Source organism: Copadichromis virginalis, linkage group LG10 (genome assembly GCF_057382275.1).
Source record: "Copadichromis virginalis isolate Kocher_CV1m ecotype Utaka linkage group LG10, C_Virginalis_male_GT1.1, whole genome shotgun sequence".
Taxonomy (NCBI): Eukaryota; Metazoa; Chordata; class Actinopteri; order Cichliformes; family Cichlidae; genus Copadichromis; species Copadichromis virginalis.
Window position 1 is genome coordinate 13,705,025 of NC_140627.1, and position 20,130 is coordinate 13,725,154.

Genomic DNA, 20,130 nt, shown 5'->3' on the forward strand with positions numbered 1-20,130 from the left:
TCTCTCTCTCTCTCTCTCTCACACAACTTGAATGAAAGGAGAACAAATGATAAGTTTCAATGACAGTCTGCAAGTACCTAAAGAAACAAATTAAAATCAGTTCTTTCCTAAGTTGGCTGTTACACAACACTGGTTTATCCCTTATTGCTTTTGCTTGCTTGAAAACAAAACTTTGACAGACCTTGAGAAAGCCTGGTGAAGTGTTGCTCAAGAACCATTCCAAAAATACAAGAAACTCTGGCTCACTGGAAGAAAAATACGGAGAAATGATGGATGTTTTAATATTTTCGTATACAAAAATAATAATACAAAAATGATTTCATCATATACAGAAATAAAACCAAAAAACTATTTCTTTAATACTCAGCAACTCGATGGGGTGTTTAAGTTTATTTTGAAAAACACGAAAGCATGTGAACCGGAAGCTTTACCGGTTCTTCTTGTGCCATGCGGCTCCGTGTCAAAGATCCCGAGAAAACTAAGAGGACCACTAAGTGTCGCTGACGGCTTCTGCATCTTGACATCTATTTAACATTTACGACTATATAATAACCATGTAAATCTACAATGTAATTTTAAAAAAAGTCCAATTACATTACAGCATTTGCAAATTCTGCTTAGTAAGACTGCTAATTTTCTGAGCAGAGTCGTTGGGTGACGGCAAGTTTCGTCCCTGGAATTTAGAGCAGAGAGGGCGCTCTCAACTTTTCATTTTCTCCTCCAATGACGCAACCTCTGTACTCTCCTCATCACCTCCCAGGATCGTTGATGGGCAATGCATTGATCATAGTGCAGACAGTGAGGACAGGCGCTGCAAATGAGATAGCAATAAGATCAACGTTGAACGGCGGCCTGTTGGAGTAAATTAGCATGATGTTAGCTTTGGTTAGCAGCTCCCTGAATTAGCGTATGTCTGACACATAGACTCCCAAGTTAACCTCTCCTACAAAGTTTACCTCGAAGCTCTCCAGTAATGTTTGTATTCTGAAATTACCGTATTCCGTCTATCTGTTCAGCTCTCAGAGTGAACCCACGCTGTAAGAACATCAAAGCAGTAAGTTTCTTTTGATAATTTCAGCGTGTTGGATTTTATTGATGTTAACAACCTAAGTTATCTCTCATACCTGTTGGACTTTTGGCTCTACCCGTGGCATACAGCATACATGTGTCATTTTGTTTTAAAGAAGCGGGGAAAACAGATGTTTAATTTATGCCACAAAAATAACATTTACCAGCCTCTGCTGGTGACGTGTGAGCTGAGAAAGGCCAATGACAGTAACGTTGGAGCCATGTTTCATCAGCTGGGGAAGGGTCACCACCGTGTCCTTACAAGTGGGAATAGTTTAGTAGCAGAGAGGGCAGCTGTGACCACCCATTTAGTTATAAATGCGCTCTGAGGTTTTAGATTGGCACGCATCAAGACCACACAAGGCTTAAAAGACAGGACTGAACTTGCTTTTGGTAAACCGCAGGTAAAGTCTGCTTTTCCTCTCCACAGGATCCACTTTTTTGCGCTTTTCTTAATTCAAACGTAATGGTTTTGTTGAACAAGCACACAACTCAAATGCACAAGGGATGGCAGTGCTGTAAGAGAGCTGCAACCCAAGCAGGACACTTTTGGTGCCAGTGAACCGTGGCAAACCAACCAAGCTAATCTAACCTTGACTTTTCTGGTCATTGATTCTAGTGGTCAACAATTTCCTTCGTGGATAATACTTCTAGTCATCAAATTATAGAAGGAAATTAAATAAAGTTAGTAGGACAAGGTTGAAATGATTTGGATGTGTTCCAAGGACATGCCAGCTGAAGGATGTTGAATATAGAGTAACCAAGCGGGAAGGAAAGAAGACCTTAGAGGAAACTCGTGGACGTAGTGAAGGAGGGATAAAGTACATGCACACAGCGTGGAGAAGAAGATCATTTGGAATTTAGAAAAGGAATGCCTATGTAGCACTGAAGTTTACAGTTGTGCAATTATGGGCTTTATTTTACTGCTTGATATCGTCTAACAGTCTACAGACAAACTGAATATTTCTTTCACTTTGCATTGTTTTATGTCCCAGGTGTAGATAAAACTTTCAGATGTAAGTTTTATTTTACACCCCAAAGTGCAAAATCGGATCATGTGTGCCCTATTTTTAACATGCAAGCTCATAGAAAGATCTACCAGCGTCTTCACATTTTATTTATTTTCACATTTTGAGCAGTTCTGGTTGAAATTGCAACTAATTTAGTGTAGTAGTAATGAACCCAGCTGCTCTTTCTCTCTGGGGGATCTAATCCACACATAATTACAGTGTGAGGGGAACAATGAACAATGAACTGATTATATTTTTTACTAAAACACACCATTTATAGGTTTCTGTTTTTTCCCAGGTAGCTGAGAGGAGGGGAGACCTTTTCTGAACTACCATGGCTCCACATCCAGTAGTCCAGGCCATCATTGATCTCTCTGCAGGAGCCACAGGTAAATGCAGTAGCCTGTCACTTAAAACTCTTTCTACAGTAGCCAACATAAACATGTGCACATGCACTCTTTAATGTCTATGAAGTAATCCTGTTGCTTTTTGTGCTGACAAAACCTCACCACCTATGTCAGACTGAAGGATGTTTTGATGACTCCTATGTTTTTCTGGCTCATTTGTTTCAGTGTTTCTGTTTCTCGCCCGAGCCCGCTATGATACTAATCTCTTCACGGCACATATTGGTTGGCTTTTGTGAAAAGTTTGCCTTTCCTGTAGCAACTCTCTGTATGTGCCGGTTCACATCTGTTATTTACTGTTTTTGTACTTTCGTCCTCCCCAGGGGGAGCTGCGTGCGTCTTCAGCGGGCAGCCTCTAGACACAGTAAAGGTCAAAATGCAGACCTTTCCTAAGCTGTACCGCGGTTTCATCCACTGCTTCATGTCTACCTACAAACAAGTGGGCCTGCGTGGGCTCTACCAGGGCACTAGTCCGGCGCTGATGGCCAATATCGCTGAGAACGCTGTGCTCTTCATGAGTTACGGCTTCTGTCAGCAGGTCATCCGCTTCACAGCCGGCCTGCACAGCAAGGCTGTGCTGAGGTAGCTGTTCTTTATGTTAGCACAAAGCCTGCCCTGGGTTTGTGTGTGTCTGATCTCTAACCGCCTGCTGGTCTTTCTGTCTTTGTTAGTGACGTGCAGAAAGCCTGTGCTGGCTCAGTAGCGTCCATCTTCTCATCGCTAGTGCTCTGCCCCACTGAGCTTGTCAAGTGCCGACTACAAGCCATGCATGAAATGGCATCATCAGGCAAGATTGCCAGTAGCCAGAAGTAAGTAAATAGCCTAACAGTAGGGCGGGTGTTTCTCAAGCGCAGTTTGTTAATGAGCAGTTGTTTTTAAATATTCATCTACTAAAACGCTATTTTAGTGTCTCGTGTACTGAGCAACCGTTCCCTCTGCTCTGTCTGAAGCACTGTGTGGTCGGTGGTGAGATTCATCATAAGGAATGAGGGACCACTGGGCTTCTTCCAGGGTCTGACCACCACTATAGCCAGAGAGGTCCCCGGTTACTTCTGCTTCTTCGGTGCCTACGAACTCTGCCGCACAACTTTTGCAGACTACATGAAATGTGGCAAGGATGACATAGGTACTGCTGTAAATGTTTCCCTATGTTATTAAAAGGTGTTCTGGTCAAATGTGGATGTTAAATAAAGTGAAAAAAGAGTAGACACAAATGATATACTTTATTAACTTACATATGTTATTAAATGTTACTTCTTATAATATAATGTGCTTATATTTGACTTGTGAAGTGAAGAAAATTTTAATACAGTCCACATCTGTGAACGGGATTTCTGCCTATGTCACCTTCGATATATTGACGGAAGTGATGAAGCTAACTACTACCCTACTTTCAATGTCATCAAACTACAAATATGTCTCTGTTAGGATATTTCTGTCAGTACATTTCCATTAGTACACCATGTAAACTGCATACTTGCTTGGTGCATGCATGTTAAAGGTGTTGCAAGTCAAACAGAGTAGGCTGCATGCATTTGACTGTGGCTGCTGGAATAACCTTTTCTTCTTCAGCTTTCTATTGTACATTTGCTGGCATGCTTGGAAAAACGGTCCTGTTACATGACTCGGTTTCGATTGCTTCACATTTGAATCTGTAATATTTTCATATACAGAGGAGTTAATGGTTGACTTAATGACTGCAACCTACCTAGGTCATGTGGCGGTATATTAAGCCCAAATCATCACCCCTCCTCCACCGTGCTTGACAGTTGTTATGACATTGGTCGACTTTGGTCTCCTCAGGTTATTGGTCCAGACGTAGTTCATTCAGATGCATTTTTGATAACCTATGATCTTTTTAGATTGAGCACGTTTTCTCCTGGCAGCCCTTCAAAGCAAGCATTCTGTTTTTTTTTATTGTACTGTCAGGAACTTTAATATTTAACATGCTGTGTATTTTGGAGGTGTGGCTCCCATTGTGTTCAGCGGCGGTTTTGGAGGGGCGTGTCTGTGGTTGGTGGTCTACCCTATGGATTGCGTCAAATCTCGTATTCAAGTCATGTCTATGACGGGAAAACAGGCGGGCTTTTTCAAGACCTTCATGACCATCACTCGCACTGAAGGTAAGCACATGAAGGGTTTTATAGTATTTTCCATAACATGTTTAGAAAAGCAGTCTTGGTGTAAAAGACTAAAGCTTTCAGCAGTTTCAGTTTTCACACTGTAAGCTCAGCTGTTTCTTGTGTTTAGGTGTGAGGGCGCTCTACTCTGGTCTTACCCCCACCATGATCCGCACCTTCCCTGCTAATGGAGCTCTGTTTCTGGGTTACGAGGCCAGCCGGAAGCTCATGATGAGGCAGTTTGACAGCTAAAACGGTCCACATCCTTAACACAAATGAAGAAACGGCGAAATATTATAGCCATATGACCTCATACATGGGCTCTGAAAACTGCCACACTCCATCTCCTGTGAGACTGAAGCAACTCGCTTTTGATGCAGCGTTTGCATCACAGTATTACTCTGGTCCTTACATAGAAGAATTTTTAGTTTTAGTTTTTTAATGCTTCGGCCACTTTGTTAGGTACACCTGTTCTGCTGCTCATTAACCAGCCAATCGGATGATCTGATGTCGTCGTGTTGGCGTTGTTCCCAGATCATCATGAAAATGTTGTTCCAGGTTCAACATTGCAAGTGACCAGTCACATTGTTGTGACGTTATTGTTTTGCGCGCCAAGCCATTTGTGCATTCATGAAATTCCAATGTTGCAAGGACTATCAGTTCTGCTTACCGTTTATTAAAGGGTCAGGGTCCGTTGATCGGAGGACAGAGGCGGTTTCTCGCAGTTTAAGTAGTTTTTTGTTTTACGGCGGGTTTTTTTCCCGAAGTCGCAAAAGTCACAGCTGTCACAACATTCTGATTGGTCACTTGCAATGTTGATCCTGGAACAACATTTAGTACGATGATCTGGGAACAACACAAACACGACGATATCAGATCGTGCCCAGCGAATCACATTCATTGTTCAAACTGCGCATCAGAAGACGCATGATTTTGGTAAGTGTGAACACGGTGGGGTTGTTGGAGTATTTCAGAAACTGCTGGTCTGCTGGGATTTTACTAGCAGGAACTAGCAAGGTGTACCTAATAAAATGTCTAAGTATAGCACAGTATTGAGCAAACAACCTCTTTACAAGGAACTGCCAGTTTTCTCTTCCGTTTATTATTTTACCTCTACCTCAACAAGGTCATCGTCACATGTAACGATTCTTTCACATGGGATCGGTTACCCAGTTAAACAGGAGAGTTGTTGTGAAAGCCCCCTGTGGTCATACAAGCAACGCTCGGGGCTCTTATCCTCTCCACATGCACTACTTGAAGGCACAAATACATTCCTGTCTCTTCAAGTTGTGCAGAGACATGAATAAACAGCTCCTTTAGGTTTTGAGTTTATATTTAGGGCAAAACTTAATATGACTGTGTTAAAGATAGTAAAGTGGCATATGCCATTTCATTAAATTTTATTAACTATTTTTAAATTTTATTAACTCATTATAGAATCATCGGCATCTATGTGGACACCTTAATTTGGGATCTCACCTGGGTTTGTCTGTATGGGTAGTTCTGCTCATAAATTCTGCTGCTTTCAAAAGGAACATCGATATGTTTTAAATCATAGGCTGATTTTTCTTTGTCATGGTTGCCATACCGTACTCCACTCCGTGCTGTGATTCTTCAGTATGTTGAGAACCAGCATTAATCTTTTTTTCCTTGTGTAACCTTTGCCTGCTTATGTGCCATTTCCCATGTTTTTCCCCTTTCAATGCTGAGTTTGCAGTTCAGAATTCTCAATCCTGTTCTCTTCAGTTTTATTCAGAAGTGTAGATATTTTATCCTGGAAATGCTAACAAAAGATGGAGAACTGTTTGTACATCAAACCTGATATTCATTGTACTAATTCAGCTTACATTAAAAGTAAGATTTGTTTTATTTTCCTTTGACTGTAATTACTGTATTACTTTGACTGTAAAGCACAATTATTCAAACGTCACAACAAAATGCAGTATGATAACTGTAGCTGCAGCGTTTTAAACCAGATTATCTAAAACTGGCCATCTAATTGGTGTAAATCATTTCTACTGTTAAAATTATTGTTGTGCATTTTAATATTTAAGTTTTCTGTTAATATATGAAGCATTAAATACATAAAAAGTTATTTTATTAAACGGTGCAACTTCAAAGAGAATGTTTTATGCAGACATGAAGTTTATCGTCATTCATCCAGCAGGGGGCGCCCATCAACTGTCAGAAACTCTCAGATTATGTGAATTAATGAATACATAAAAAAATAACCACATAATAATCCAGAGAGAAGAGGTGAAGTCTGAATTGTCTCTACATAAATCTGAGAAGTAAATCATTTTTACCTTTTTTATTTTTTTAATTTATAAATTTTTTAGGCGATCTGAGCTTCCTTATTGCAGGTTCCACACAGACAGCCGAAGAGCCCGTTGATCATCTGTGTGGCACAGAGGATCACCTGCAGGCAGCTTGTGGCCAGCAGAGTGCCGAACAGTCCAAGGTTGAACTCCACAATGTTCTTAGGCTCTGTGCATAAGCTCCATAATGTCTTGTCCATCAGGTAGTGGCTGTCACTGTGCAAGAGAGGAGAATTATAAATGACTAAAAGTTGAGAAACGTATGAAATGTGTCACGAGGAAGTCACTCCTGTGCTTTACTCTGTGAGTTCTTTAAAAGGCGTTGTCCAGACCAGTCCGGTTTTGCAGAGAGGCCCATTCTGCAAACCAAGTACTGCAACAATTATACTGTACAGGCCTCCAGCAACACCCACTGCAGCAAATGCAATTGATAAGAACATCTGCAGAGAGAGTAAATGATAAAGGTCAAATGCAATCATGATACAGTTTTAAAGACACATTTTTTTTTCCATCCTGTTGATAAATAAAACGGGTAGTTGTAGGTGCTCACTAAGCATCTGGTGACATTTTTCTTTCAGTGTTTGCTTTTCCCATAAACTGTAGATTCATCAAGATTAACTACAAGCCAAACTAAACATACTAAAACAGGTCTGTTACTCCCTCCACAGAGTTTGTTTTGCTAGTGTTTATTTCACTCTGTATGTAAGCATGATGCCTTAAAAGGTTCGAAATGAATTCTGATAAAACCTAGCGTCAGGTCATGTTAGCAATCCATTAAAATTTGGCTTTAAGGTCTTCAAGGTCGAATTGATGTTTTATTGGCGGAAAATTGGGGGAAAGCTTTATAATTTAGAAACCACAATTCTTACAATTGTGCTGTGTATTGTCAGCATATAGAAAATACAGTATAAAGATTTAAAATATTTCATGTTTGACCTCTGACCTCTCCTTCAGGTCACAGGTCACAGTGATAGTAATCATATAAATACATAACAAGTTGAATACATGTCCATGTTCGTGAACGGAACAAAACTAGTGATCAAAAACGTTTTCAATTAATATTTATTGCTAAAAATTTTAATGAAATGAATGCTACACTTGTAATCTATCCAGATTAAAAACAATATAGTCAAAATTACCTAAAAAAAAAGAGCTTGTAACAAGGCAGATGACAATGCTTGCACTTTTCACTTGTTTTTAATGTGCAAAGAAAACAAAATGAATATATAGAAAATACAATACTGTTTCCCTTAAATGTAAATATTACCCAGAGAGCAAGCTAACTCAGGTGCTACTGGTTGGTGCTGTGTTAGGTCACCTTTTTAATTTCTGTAGCAGACTCACATTTCACAGTGTAATCGTAGCTTAACTTTAGAAACAACGGTTCATTAACAGGACTACTTTAAGTTTTGATTTTATTCAAATCTATTAATAAAATCTGTTACTTTATTATAATATTAAAATCTCTCAACTAGTCGCAGAAGATGGCCACTCCTCCCTGAGCCTGGCTCTGCCAGAGGTTTCTTCCTGTTAAAAGGGAGTTTTTCCCTGTTGGGTTTTTCTGTGTGTGTGTTGTTGTAGGGTCTGTCTTACAATATAAAACGCCTTGAGGCGACTGTTGTTGTGATTTGGTGCTATATAAATAAAACTGAATTGAATTACATGGATCAGTCCATTCAGTGTCAACACAGTAAGATCATCTAAAAAGTAGCTCAGCTGAAACTGGACTTGTTCAAATATTAGAAAACTGGTCAGCCTCAGGATATTATGATATAACAATTTTGTCTAAATTCTCCACACGCGATGTGCGTCAAATATCACATCTCTATAAGTGTTTTAAATGTACAATCACTGTCATATTTACATTTTCTGAGAGCTTAAATGTCTATGACTTTACTCTGAAAATATATTTAAAGAGTGTGTTTATTAACACAAAGTATTATCAAAGAAAAGGCATTATGTATTTTGAAATATGATGTACTTTCTATCAATATCTTTTATAATAAAAATAAATTTGGTCCAGTGTTCTGATTTTTCCTTTTTGTCTATTTACTCCATTTAACAATCCATTGAAATAATTGTAATATTGTTTTATTTCATTTAGTTAATTTTGAAAAACAAACAAAAAAACACAGGTAACATATCCTGTACCAAACCAGTGAGAACTTGCAGTTTTAATTTGTTTGCACAGTCTTAGCAATGACAAAAATAAAGAACATTTTTACTTTCATGAAGTGAAATTGTATCTTTTCACTTCAGCTATTTTCCATTTAAACAGGTTGTATATGGACAATTACTACTGGGTTTGGTACCAAAAGTGTACATATAATAATCTTTAAATGAAATAAACATATTATGTTAAGTAATTATCTGCATATGCATAAGGGAGGCTGCAGGGAATTCAGAGACACAACTTGTTAAGATTTTCAGCATTACAAATATAAAATGATAAAATATAATTTATAATAAGAAAAAAACAACATTGGGTGTAGATTATTATAAGTAAGGCAAAGCAACAGAAATGAAAAATGTCAACTTATTTAAGACTTTTCTAACTTTCATGGGTAACGGAACTTGAACAGAGATGATTCGGGTCATGGCTTTTTTAGAATACTTGTAATAAAATCATCAGTGATCATTGTAAAAAAAATAGGTAATTTTGGATTCATATAATTGTATTATGCGGTAGAGGGGGGTGAATAATGTAAGAGAAGCTTTAAGACATATGTATTGAGAAGGGCTGCAGCTATCAGTTATTTTAGCAATTGAATATTTTATCTATAATTCCATCAATTTTGTAATTGGATAAGAAATACTTTTGTCTTATTAATGAGCAATAATAAATATTCAAAAGAGAAAACAGAGGCATCTTAAAATGAACTGCTCATTTTAGAAATTGCAACATTTTTAATAATTTAAATAAATACAATTTCACAAAATTAAACATTCCCATAGTATTCACATGTAATTTTTTAAAGAAATTTGTAAAGAAAAACATTTCTTAATGCAAAAATAAATAAATGATCTCAAGTATAGTAAAGTAAAATAAGGTATACTTACAATTTAATTATTTTAGTCGCAATGACTCAAACAGTACCAAATCCCAGGAATGATCCTCATAAGTTGCAGTAAGACTGGGAGTCCAAACACTTTTTCTGACATTTACAGGATTCAAATCTCCTTTCAGTCGAGATGTGTGTGTATATGCATATTGATGCTTTACATTTAATGTGTTAATCATTAAACTTAATCAAGCCTGTCTAACCTGAAGCATCTTACTGTGCTCATGTCTGACTCACCCCACAGCGATTTCCATAGCAACCCTTTTTACCAGTTAAATGAATGTACAGTGCTGGTAGCAACACCTGTAGAAGGACAAAGGAGGTGATAGGACATAATATTCAGTCTGTCGTTAGTGGAATAAAAGACTCTGTAAACATGTAAACATGAGCCTTCATTCATGTTTTAAGAAACAGTTCGCACCAGTGAATTCTGACTTTTGCACCCTGCTCACGCCCAGTTTAGATGATTCTCATGCGAGTGTCAAACACACTGAAACAAATCTTTAAACACTAAACTAATTCTCAGAAAACACATGGATTCAATTTAGATATGCACACAGTTTTAGACTGTATATGTAAGTGTGTATTTTTTTCTGAGACTCCAAATTTTCATAAAAGAAATCAGCTCTATCCTTTAGTAAAACACTGAAAAACAGAGGACCACTCACCAGTACGCCCCCTCCAATGAGTCCCCCCATGTATTTCACCTCCTCGGTAATATGTCCGTCTTTGTCATAGGTGACGTTCCCATCAGGGAAGAACAGCACGATGTTACAGATGATAGATATGACTACTAGTGGGTACAGAGTAATAGCAATGCAGCGGGAACATTTTCCAGTGCACATGTCTGCAGATGGAGAAAGTTACTAACTTGGTAGCAAAGTTTGAGCTCGGATGCTAATCGCCCTTTATAGAAAGAGGCTCCACTCCAATGTGACTGGGGATTCATACTGGGAAGATAAATTCATAAGTGGGAGGGAGGTTAGGGTGTGGTGACAGGGCAATAGCAAAGGAAAAAAGGGTCTGGGACAGGCTGCGGAAGTGTGTCTGACTCATGCTTGCTCTGTTCGACAGTTGGAGTCGGCATGATAAGATAACCCCAAATTTCTGTTAATTTCTGTTGGTCACCTTAGTGACACATGGTGGTACTAATGATGCCACAACTAACGAGACTCCAAGACTGTTTTAGGATTAAATACAACTGTGTTTCTTGTATGTTGTTGGAATGTAAAACAGCCAAGATTATTAGTGTCAGAGAGAAATTTAAAACCAGTGTAAGACATCCTGGGGATATGCTGTATTGTATGATCAAAGCACAGCTGGACTTTGCTTTGCTGCTGCTATAGCAACACACAAAGTGGAAGAAAGATCAATATGTCACTGGCACGGTCACTTTGTGCTTGGTTAAACACTCATCAAACATTCTGGCGAGCTGAAATTTAAAATGAAAGAGAATAAGCAGAGCGCCTCCTGCCCAAAAAGAATCCTCCAAACAACACATAGAGTGAATCAGGCTTCTTAACCCTTGTAAAAGTTGTAATTATAAGCCCAGGAGTACCTCCCTCACCTGAAGAACAGTAATGTTTGTGTGTCCTAGATTGTATTTTGACTGATTATTCTTTTTAAAAGCAGAAGAGAAGCATCAGAAATACATAAAATCATATTAATGCACAATATATTGGTATGTGAAGTGATGAAGTCCCCATCTGCAAACAGGATTTCTCCCTGTGTTACTTTTGATGACTTATCATAAAAAAACTAATGAAGACAACGACTACACTGCTTTACAATGTCATCAAACTATAGATGTGTCTCGGTTTGGATGTTTCTGTCAGTAAATTTCAATTAGTACACCAGGTACACTGCATACCTGCTAAGAAAACTAAGCATTCCCTAGTTTTTTACAGGAATCTGAAAAACTGTTATTTTCCAAATGACTTTATCAGTCTCTCACAATATTATTGTAAAGAGGAGCCACTCTTCTTTAGCTTATTGATGTGTACAGGCATTTATTTATGCACAACTCTTTTTTAAGGCTAATAACTTTTCCAACACCTCAATTCTTTTTCTTTTTTGCTGGCATGCTTGGAATAATAGCCCTGTTGCATGACTCTGTTTCAGCCGGCAGACAGATGGCCTCACGTTTGACTCTAGAATACTTTGGTATACAGAGGACGACCGTGGCTCAGGGGGTTGGGAAGCGCATCTGTAACCGGAAGGTTGCCGGTTCGATCCCTGGGCTCACTGTCCTGGTCATTGTGTCCTTGGGCAAGACACTTTATCCTACCGCCTACTGATAGGGGCCGATGGCGTTCCCTGAACCTCGCAACCGTAGCTTGCCTCCACCAGTGAGTGAATGAATAGTGGCATTGTAAAGCGCTTTGGGTGCCTTGAAAAGTGCTATATAAATCCAATCCATTATTAGTTAATGGCCGACTTGATGATCGCAAGGTGCCAAAGTCCATGTGGCAGCAAAAAAAAAATCATCACCCCTCCTCCACTGTTAGTGACAGTTGGCAGAGGTATTTGTGTGGATACGTTGTGTTTGTCATCCATCCATTTTCTGTCACTTATATGGGTTTTGGTCTCTGGGGCAGCAGTTTCAGCAGAGAAGTCCAGGCGTTCCTCACCACAGCCACCTCCTCTCAACCAGGGGGACACAGATCAGTACAGCATTCTCCTCACTGTAAACGCCGCCCCGATCCATCTGTCATTCTTGTGTTCACTTGTGAACAACACCCTGGGATTCCTAACTCCTCCACTTGGGCCAGTAGCTGGTCCCTGACCCAGAGTGGGCACTCCACTCTCTTCTGGCTGAGAACCACGGTCTCGGACTTGGAGGTGCTAATTGGAGGAAAACACATCGGGGATGCAGAGGTCAAGGACAGAAGAGAAGAAAAAAGGTGACGGTGAGACAGCAGAGGCTCGAAGCGAGGAGGAGGTTTAAACCGTGTCTGCCGTCTATCGTGATGGGAAATGTGCGATCGTTGGCAAGTAAAATCGACGAGCTCTCAGCACTGGTACGGAGTCAGAGGGAATACCGAGAGTGTAGCCTGATGTGTTTCACCGAATCATGGCTGCACCAGGTCATTCCCGATGAGAATGCTTCCGTGGAAGGCTTCCACACTGTTCGGGCGGACAGGGACAGCATCGCTAGCGGTAAGCGTAAAGGAGGTGGGCTTGCTGTTTTAGTTAACAACCGGTGGTGTAACCCTGCCAACATAACAATCAAAGAAAGGATTTGTTGCCCGGACACTGAACTGTGTGCTGTTGGACTCAGGCCGTATTATTTACCCAGGGAATTCTCTCACGTCATCTTGGTGGCTGTTTATGTTCCCCCCTCTGCTAACCCCACAGCTGCATGTGACACTATCCACTCTGCCATAGCTCGGCTACAGACTCAGCACCCGAGTGCCTTTATTGTGATCTCGGGTGACTTCAACCATGTATCACTGGACAATACACTACCAACATTCAAACAATATGTGGACTGTCCCACCAGGGGAGAGAAAACTTTAGACTTACTGTATGCTAACGTCAAGGATGCATACAGCTCCTCCTCCCTCCCCCCACTTGGTAGGTCAGATCATAACCTGATTCAGGATTCACCTCACCCCCCGCTATGTGCCAATTGTGAGGAGGGAACCTGTGACCACCAGGACTGTTAGGAGGTGGTCAGAGGAGGCAATAGCAGAACTACAGGGCTGTTTCGAGGTGACCGACTGGGAAACACTCTGTGAGCCTCACGCCGAGGACATCAATGGGCTTACTGAGTGTATCACAGACTACATAACTTTCTGCACCGACTCCATTGTTCCAGCTCAGACTGTTCATTGTTACCCAAATAACAAGCCGTGGGTGACTAAGGACATCAAAGCCCTCCTCAACAACAAGAAGAGGGCTTTCAGAGGGGGCAACAAAGAGGAGGTGAGGAAGGTCCAGGTGTTACTAAAGGACAAGATCAGAGAGGCTAAGGACAATTACAGGAGGAAGCTGGAGTGGAAACTCCAGCAGAACAGCATGAGAGAGGTGTGGAGGGGCATGAAGACCATCACTGGATTCAGGCCAACCAACAGCAGGGGAGCTGAGGGAGGTGAGAATAGAGCCGACGAGTTGAATCTGTTTTTCAATAGATTCGACACCACAGTGTCTGCTCCCACCCCCACAACCTCACCTGCAGTCAGCCTGGAATCCAGAGCCACACCACTGTGCCAGCCTCTCTCTTCACATGTTGCCTCCTGTGAGATTCCTGACACCCCTCCCCCACCCATCACCTTCACTCAATACCAGGTTGAGATGCAAATGAGGAGACTTCACTCAGGCAAGTCTGCTGGACCAGACGGAGTGAGTCCCCTTGTCCTCAAGGCCTGTGCCCCCCAGCTGTGTGGAGTCTTTCATAAACTGTTTATGCTGAGTCTGAGTCTGCAGAGGGTCCCAGTGATGTGGAAGACATCATGCCTCGTCCCTGTACCAAAGACGCCTCGTCCCAGTGGCCCCCAGGATTACAGGCCCGTGGCACTGACCTCCCACATCATGAAGACCCTGGAAAGGCTCATCCTGGACCAGCTGCGACCCATAGTAAGACCACATCTGGATCCCCTTCAGTTCGCTTATCAGCCTCGTCTCGGAACAGAGGACGCCATCATCTACCTGCTCAATCGTGTCTACACCCATCTGGACCAGCCGGCGAGCACTGTGAGGGTCATGTTTTTTGACTTTTCCAGTGCTTTCAACACCATCAGGCCGACCCTCCTGGGTGATAAGTTAGCAGCGATGCAGGTGGATGCTTCTCTGGTGTCCTGGATTGTTGATTACCTGACAGGAAGACCACAATATGTACGTCTCCCACAGTGTGTGTCTGACAAGGTGATTAGCAACACAGGGGCACCACAGGGGACTGTCCTCTCCCCCTTCCTCTTCACCCTCTACACCACAGACTTCAGCCACTGCACAGAGACCTGCCATCTTCAGAAGTTTTCTGATGACTCTGCGGTGGTTGGATGCATCAGCAGGGATGATGAGACAGAGTACCGGGCTGTGGTCGACTCCTTTGTCACGTGGTGTGAGCAGAATCATCTGCAGCTCAACGTGGCAAAGACCAAGGAACTGATCGTGGACTTCAGGAAGACCAGGAAACACTTGACCCCTGTTTCAATCCAGGGGGTCAGTGTTGACATTGTGGAGGACTATAAATACCTTGGAGTACACATTGACAATAAACTGGACTGGGCTAAAAACACCACAGCACTTTACAGGAAGGGCCAGAGTCGTCTCTATTTTTTGAGGCGACTGAGGTCCTTCAACATCTGCCAGAAAATGCTGAGGATTTTCTATGAGTCTGTTGTGGCCAGTGCGATCCTCTATGCTGTTGCATGCTGGGGGAGCAGGCTGAGGGTCGCAGATGCCAACAGACTTAATAAACTAATCCGTAAGGCCAGCAATGTTGTGGGGATGGAGCTGGACTCCCTCAAGGTGGTGTCGGAGAGGCGGATGCTGTCCAAGATAAAGACAATGTTGGATAACACCTCCCACCCACTCCATGACATGTTGGTCAGTCACAGGAGCTCGTTCAGTGAGAGACTGAGATTACCGAAAAGCACCACTGAACGACACAGGAAATCATTCCTGCCTGTGGCCATCTCCCTGTACAACGCATCCACTTAACACACTGTTTGCTGCTACAGCTACACATGTTTCTTTTCCAAATATTTATTTATAAGTGACTTATGTATGTATGTATGTATGTATATATATGTATATATTGTACTATTCTTAGTTAGCGTATTGTCTGTCTTGTCTTAATGTTGGTTTAAAATGGAGCACTGTAACAAAAAATAATTTCCCCCAGGGATCAATAAAGTATTCTGATTCTGATTCTGATTCTAATTTTTCTCTAATTCAATTTTCTCTTTGATCATAGGTGAGGGGCCAGGTAATCTCCCATGGGAAACCCTAATAGGGGGAAACTGCCCTGAACAACATCGCTCCTGGGATCACTGGGGGGCACAAACCTCTCCTTGATAAGGTGGCGATTCATGGAGGGGAATTGTGTTTGATTTTCATCCAATGTGGGGCTGTGCATTATGGTTAAACATGTCCACATTACAATTATAAACCACACTGTACATTCTTTATAGAGAAAATAGACTTTCTCTTTCTTTTGTCCTTTCTCCCTCTTCTCAACCCCAGACAGTCACAGCAGATGGCCGCCCTTCCCTGAACCTGGTTCTGGTGGGAGTTTCTTCCAAAATTTGAATCTGTTCATCTGGATGTAGCGTGTTCAGTGGGAGAAACGTTTCGTCACTCATCCAAGTGACTTCTTCAGTCTCAGCTGACTGCAGGTTTCCCCAATCTTATAAACAGTACATTTGTACAATGACTGAAACTAGCTAACTAAAAGAACAATGGGCTGTGAGATCAGTTCCTTGATCATTAATGTGTAGTTTGTCATGGTTGTTGATTAGTGGTCATGACAACCATTAGGGGACTGTTGTTATGATTTGGGGCTATATAAATAAAATTGAATTGAAATGAATGCAATTCAAATGTTAGTCTACTTACCCTCCTCGAGAGGAGAATTCTTATGAAAGCGCCCTCTGGTGGTGTTTGAAAATCATAACAATCCACTTCACATGCGCCACTTGTAGGTCATTGCTTAACCTCCTATGACCTGGCGTCCACATATGTGGACATCACATTTTGGGTTATTTAGATCAAAATACTCGATTTTGCTCTACAAGGACCTGATATCCACTTACGAGGACATTATGCTGCTACTGTTCTATCGAAATTTTAAACGAATATCCTCATTTTTCTTAGGAACAAAAAATAGGTAAAAAATAAATAAATAAAATAAAAATCTGGCAATTCTTTGTTTTTACATTCATCAGGTCCCAATCAGTCCAAATATCAAAGAGAAATTAAAAATGCATGTCGTGGAAGAGTTCGGGTCTTAGGAGGTTAAAGACTATGTAAAAATAGTAAAGTGGCATATGCTATTTAATTTTAACTTACATAAAACCTGGTGTAGCAACTAAATTAATATTTTCATTATGGAATCATTGGCAGCTATGTGTCCACTCTCTGCTGTGATTCTCCAGTCCCCAACATTAATCTTTTTCAATTCTTGTGTAACCTTTTTATTTATTTATTCATGTACGTCAGTGAAACCAAAACTGCCTGATTATGTGTCATTTTATCTAGGACTGGCTAACAATTTGAGATAACACTGAAATATTTGTATATCAAGGCTGGTATTTATTATAATAGTAAAAAGACATTTGTCATGTATTTTATTTTGCTCTGAAGGCTATTACATTAATTATAGTAAGATATTAGTAATATAGTACACTACTAATGTAATATTAGTAATAGCCACTAAAACCTATCAATGGTGTAAAACACAATTATTCAAAAGATATACTTTTTAGATTTTTTAAAAAAAAAAACATAGTAAAACTTTAGCTGCAATGTTTCAAGCCAGATTATATAAAACTGGCCATCTAATTAGCATAACTCATTTCTAATGTCGTGGATTTATTATTACTAAAAAAAGATTGCACAACAGTAAATTAAAATTTTCTGCAATATGTGAAGCATGAAATACAAAAAAGTTCTTCTTTTTTTTTAAATAGTAAAAAATCAAAGAGAATGTTTTATGCAGATGTAGACAAGAGGTTTATCCTCATTCATCCAGCAGGGGGCTCCCATCAATTGTCAGGAACTCTCAGTGTCTGTAGATTAAGGAATGAATAAATAATAAGTATACAGATAAGAGAAGTTAAGTCTCTCTATATAAATCTGAGAAGCAAATCATTTGAGATGTAATTATTTTCACCTATTATTCTTTTAAGGCGAACTCAGTTTCAAAGCACTTCTTTGTTGCAGGTTCCACACAGACAGCCGAAGAGCCCGTTGATCATCTGTATGGCACAGAGGATCACCTGCAGGCAGCTTGTGGCCAGCAGAGTGCCGAACAGTCCAAGGTTAAACTGCACAATGTTCTTGGGCTCTGTGCATAAGCTCCACAATTTATCGTTCTTCAGGTAGTTGTTGTCACTGTGCAAGACAGGAGATTTATAAATGACTAAGAATTAAGAAACATATCAAACGTGTCCTGAGGAAGTCACTCCTGTGCTTTTTTTTTACCCTGTGAGTTCTTTAAAAGGCGTTGTCCAGATCAGTACAGTTTTGCAGAGAGGCCCATTCTGCAAACCAAGTGCTGCAACAATTAAACTGTACAGGCCTCCAGCAACACCCACTGCAGCAAATGCAATTGATAAGAACATCTGCAGAGAGAGTAAATGATAAAGGTCAAATGCAATCATGATACAGTTTAAAGACACAACTCCCCCCCTGTTGATAAATGAAACATTTAGGGAGGGACAAGCACTCTGTTTAGTTTTCCCATAGACTACAGATCTCCTTAAAATTAAGTACAGGCTAAACCAAACATAACAAAAACAGGTTTGCTGGTACTGTGTTAAGTCACTTTTTCTATTTCTGTTGCAGGCTTAATTTTTACAATGTAATCATAGCTTAACTCTATCAACAAAAAGGCCTTCGCTGGATTGCTGTACGTTTGAAGTTTTGTTTTTTATTAAAATGCATTTCTGTACCACTAAGTCCAAAAACATTTCAGTGAGCCTTTTCCTGTGTCTTCAACCTTTAAACATTCTCTCGAGATCAAGAAAGGAGACTCTGCAAACAACATGATGTCTAATTAAATTAGGATGACATCTAAGTAAATTAGGAACCTAAAAAGACATGCTGTTGTGGCTTGCAAATTGCAGCGAATTTGGCTTCTTTTTTTTGGCTTCACTTGAATTTAGCCTCAGTACAAAAGTGGAGAAAATAAAGATTGAACTATACAAGGAATTTTTATAAAATAATCATCACTTTGGGCCAGTTTGTATGACACACATTGGAGTGACCTTGTGGCATATACTTTAACATTTCAGGTCAATAGCTATTTGTATTTCCACTGATCTTACTGATGTTATTTTTAACTATTTACTGACAATTTGCAGAGTTCAAATCTCCTTTCAGTGAAGATTGCATATGATGCATTAATCATTAAACTTAATCAAGCCTCCCTAATCGACCACTTGCAACATCTTATTGTACTCATGTCTGACTCACCCCACAGCGATTTCCACAGCAACCCTGTTTACCAGTTAAATGAATGTACAATGCTGGTAGCAACACCTGTAGAAGGACAAAGGAGGTGATAGGACATAATATTCAGTCGGATATTAGTGGAATATTTAAAAGACTCTGTAAACATGCAAACATGAGCCTTCATTCGTGTTTTGAGAAGCAGTGCGCACCAAGTGCATTCTGACTTTTCAACCTTGCAAATATACAGAATAAAAATGTTTAATTTCTGCAACAGACTGAAAAATAAAAAAAAGACCACTCACCATTACACCCCCTCCAATGAGTCCCCCCATGTATTTCACCTCCTCGGTAATATGTCCGTCTTTGGCATAAGTGACGTCCCCATCAGGGAAGAACAGCACGATGTTACAGATGATAGATATGACTACTAGTGGGTACAGAGCAACAGCAATAAAACGGGAACATTTTCCAGTGCACATGTCTGCAGATGGAGAAAGTTACTAACTTGGTAGCAAAGTTTGAGCTCAGATGATTCTTGCTTGTCGAAAGAGGCTCCACTTAAATGTGACTGGGGAAGAAAAAGCAGCCAGTGGGAGGGAGGTTAGGATGTGGGAGGTGTAGTGAAAACCAGTGACAGAAAAGATATGGGATAGGCTGCGGAAGGATGTGTGACTCACCCTGTGGAATTATAGAGACACAAGCCTTGTGTTGTTCACTCGCTGGCATGATTAGATAACGACGTTGTTTGGTCAACTTTATAACTACACACTGGTCCCCTTATTGACACATGTTGGTGCCGAGCATGTCACTGCTGAGAAATAAGCTGCATGATCAGAGTTCCAAAATGCTTATTGGGATTAAATACAAGCAAGTTTCTTGTACATTGCTTGAATGCACAACTAGATTAGTGTGAGACACATGTTTATATGTCAGAACCCAGCTCAGAGTATGCGACAAGAAATATGGAGCCCACACATAGACTTAGGCTAACGATACCAAAAATGGCTTATCCTCCCAGGACCTGGTGT

At 40.4% G+C, this 20,130-nt stretch overlaps 3 protein-coding genes across 4 annotated transcripts; 1 reads left to right on the plus strand and 2 right to left on the minus strand.

The window, feature by feature from the left end:
* The first annotated feature begins 446 nt into the window (after nt 1-446).
* slc25a15b (solute carrier family 25 member 15b) lies at nt 447-6,476 on the plus strand. The gene is made up of 7 exons (XM_085469981.1): nt 447-1,054; nt 2,377-2,467; nt 2,806-3,064; nt 3,154-3,291; nt 3,433-3,608; nt 4,447-4,605; nt 4,733-6,476. The coding sequence occupies exons 2-7, from the start codon at nt 2,413-2,415 to the stop codon at nt 4,852-4,854; spliced, it is 909 nt and encodes a 302-aa protein (XP_085326107.1). The 5' UTR covers nt 447-1,054; nt 2,377-2,412; the 3' UTR covers nt 4,855-6,476.
* Nucleotides 6,477-6,683: 207 nt separating this feature from the next.
* On the minus strand, nt 6,684-10,952 carry LOC146699996 (transmembrane 4 L6 family member 4-like). 2 transcript variants are annotated; one of them, XM_085469982.1, is made up of 4 exons: nt 10,651-10,949; nt 10,220-10,285; nt 7,221-7,360; nt 6,684-7,136 (listed from the first exon to the last, which is right to left on the minus strand). In XM_085469982.1, the coding sequence occupies exons 1-4, from the start codon at nt 10,825-10,827 to the stop codon at nt 6,938-6,940; spliced, it is 582 nt and encodes a 193-aa protein (XP_085326108.1). In that variant the 5' UTR covers nt 10,828-10,949; the 3' UTR covers nt 6,684-6,937. The 2 variants fall into 2 exon arrangements, with proteins under 2 accessions (XP_085326108.1, XP_085326109.1); XM_085469983.1 differs by lacking the exon at nt 10,220-10,285 and having other exon boundaries at nt 10,651-10,952.
* A 6,305-nt stretch (nt 10,953-17,257) lies between these two features.
* On the minus strand, nt 17,258-19,688 carry LOC146699997 (transmembrane 4 L6 family member 5-like). Its single transcript, XM_085469984.1, has 5 exons — nt 19,405-19,688; nt 19,124-19,189; nt 18,131-18,270; nt 17,820-18,040; nt 17,258-17,715 (listed from the first exon to the last, which is right to left on the minus strand). Exons 1-4 carry the CDS (start codon nt 19,579-19,581, stop codon nt 17,848-17,850), a joined length of 576 nt encoding a protein of 191 aa, XP_085326110.1. The 5' UTR covers nt 19,582-19,688; the 3' UTR covers nt 17,258-17,715; nt 17,820-17,847.
* Nucleotides 19,689-20,130: the final 442 nt, after the last annotated feature.

Excerpts from the sequence above, each read along its gene's own strand:
- LOC146699996 (XM_085469982.1), bottom strand. The coding sequence starts at position 10,827 with ATGTGCACTGGAAAATGTTCCCGCTGCATTGCTATTACTCTGTACCCA. Across the intron at positions 10,286-10,650 it reads TCATTGGAGGGGGCGTACTG|GTGTTGCTACCAGCACTGTA; the intron begins GTGAGTGGTCCT and ends GTCCTTCTACAG. Across the intron at positions 7,361-10,219 it reads GCTATGGAAATCGCTGTGGG|ATGTTCTTATCAATTGCATT; the intron begins GTGAGTCAGACA and ends CTCTCTCTGCAG.
- LOC146699997 (XM_085469984.1), bottom strand. The coding sequence starts at position 19,581 with ATGTGCACTGGAAAATGTTCCCGTTTTATTGCTGTTGCTCTGTACCCA. Across the intron at positions 19,190-19,404 it reads TCATTGGAGGGGGTGTAATG|GTGTTGCTACCAGCATTGTA; the intron begins GTGAGTGGTCTT and ends GTCCTTCTACAG. Across the intron at positions 18,041-18,130 it reads CCTTTTAAAGAACTCACAGG|TGACAACAACTACCTGAAGA; the intron begins GTAAAAAAAAAG and ends TGTCTTGCACAG.
- slc25a15b (XM_085469981.1), top strand. The coding sequence starts at position 2,413 with ATGGCTCCACATCCAGTAGTCCAGGCCATCATTGATCTCTCTGCAGGA. Across the intron at positions 3,292-3,432 it reads AAGATTGCCAGTAGCCAGAA|CACTGTGTGGTCGGTGGTGA; the intron begins GTAAGTAAATAG and ends CTCTGTCTGAAG. Across the intron at positions 3,609-4,446 it reads ATGTGGCAAGGATGACATAG|GTGTGGCTCCCATTGTGTTC; the intron begins GTACTGCTGTAA and ends TGTATTTTGGAG.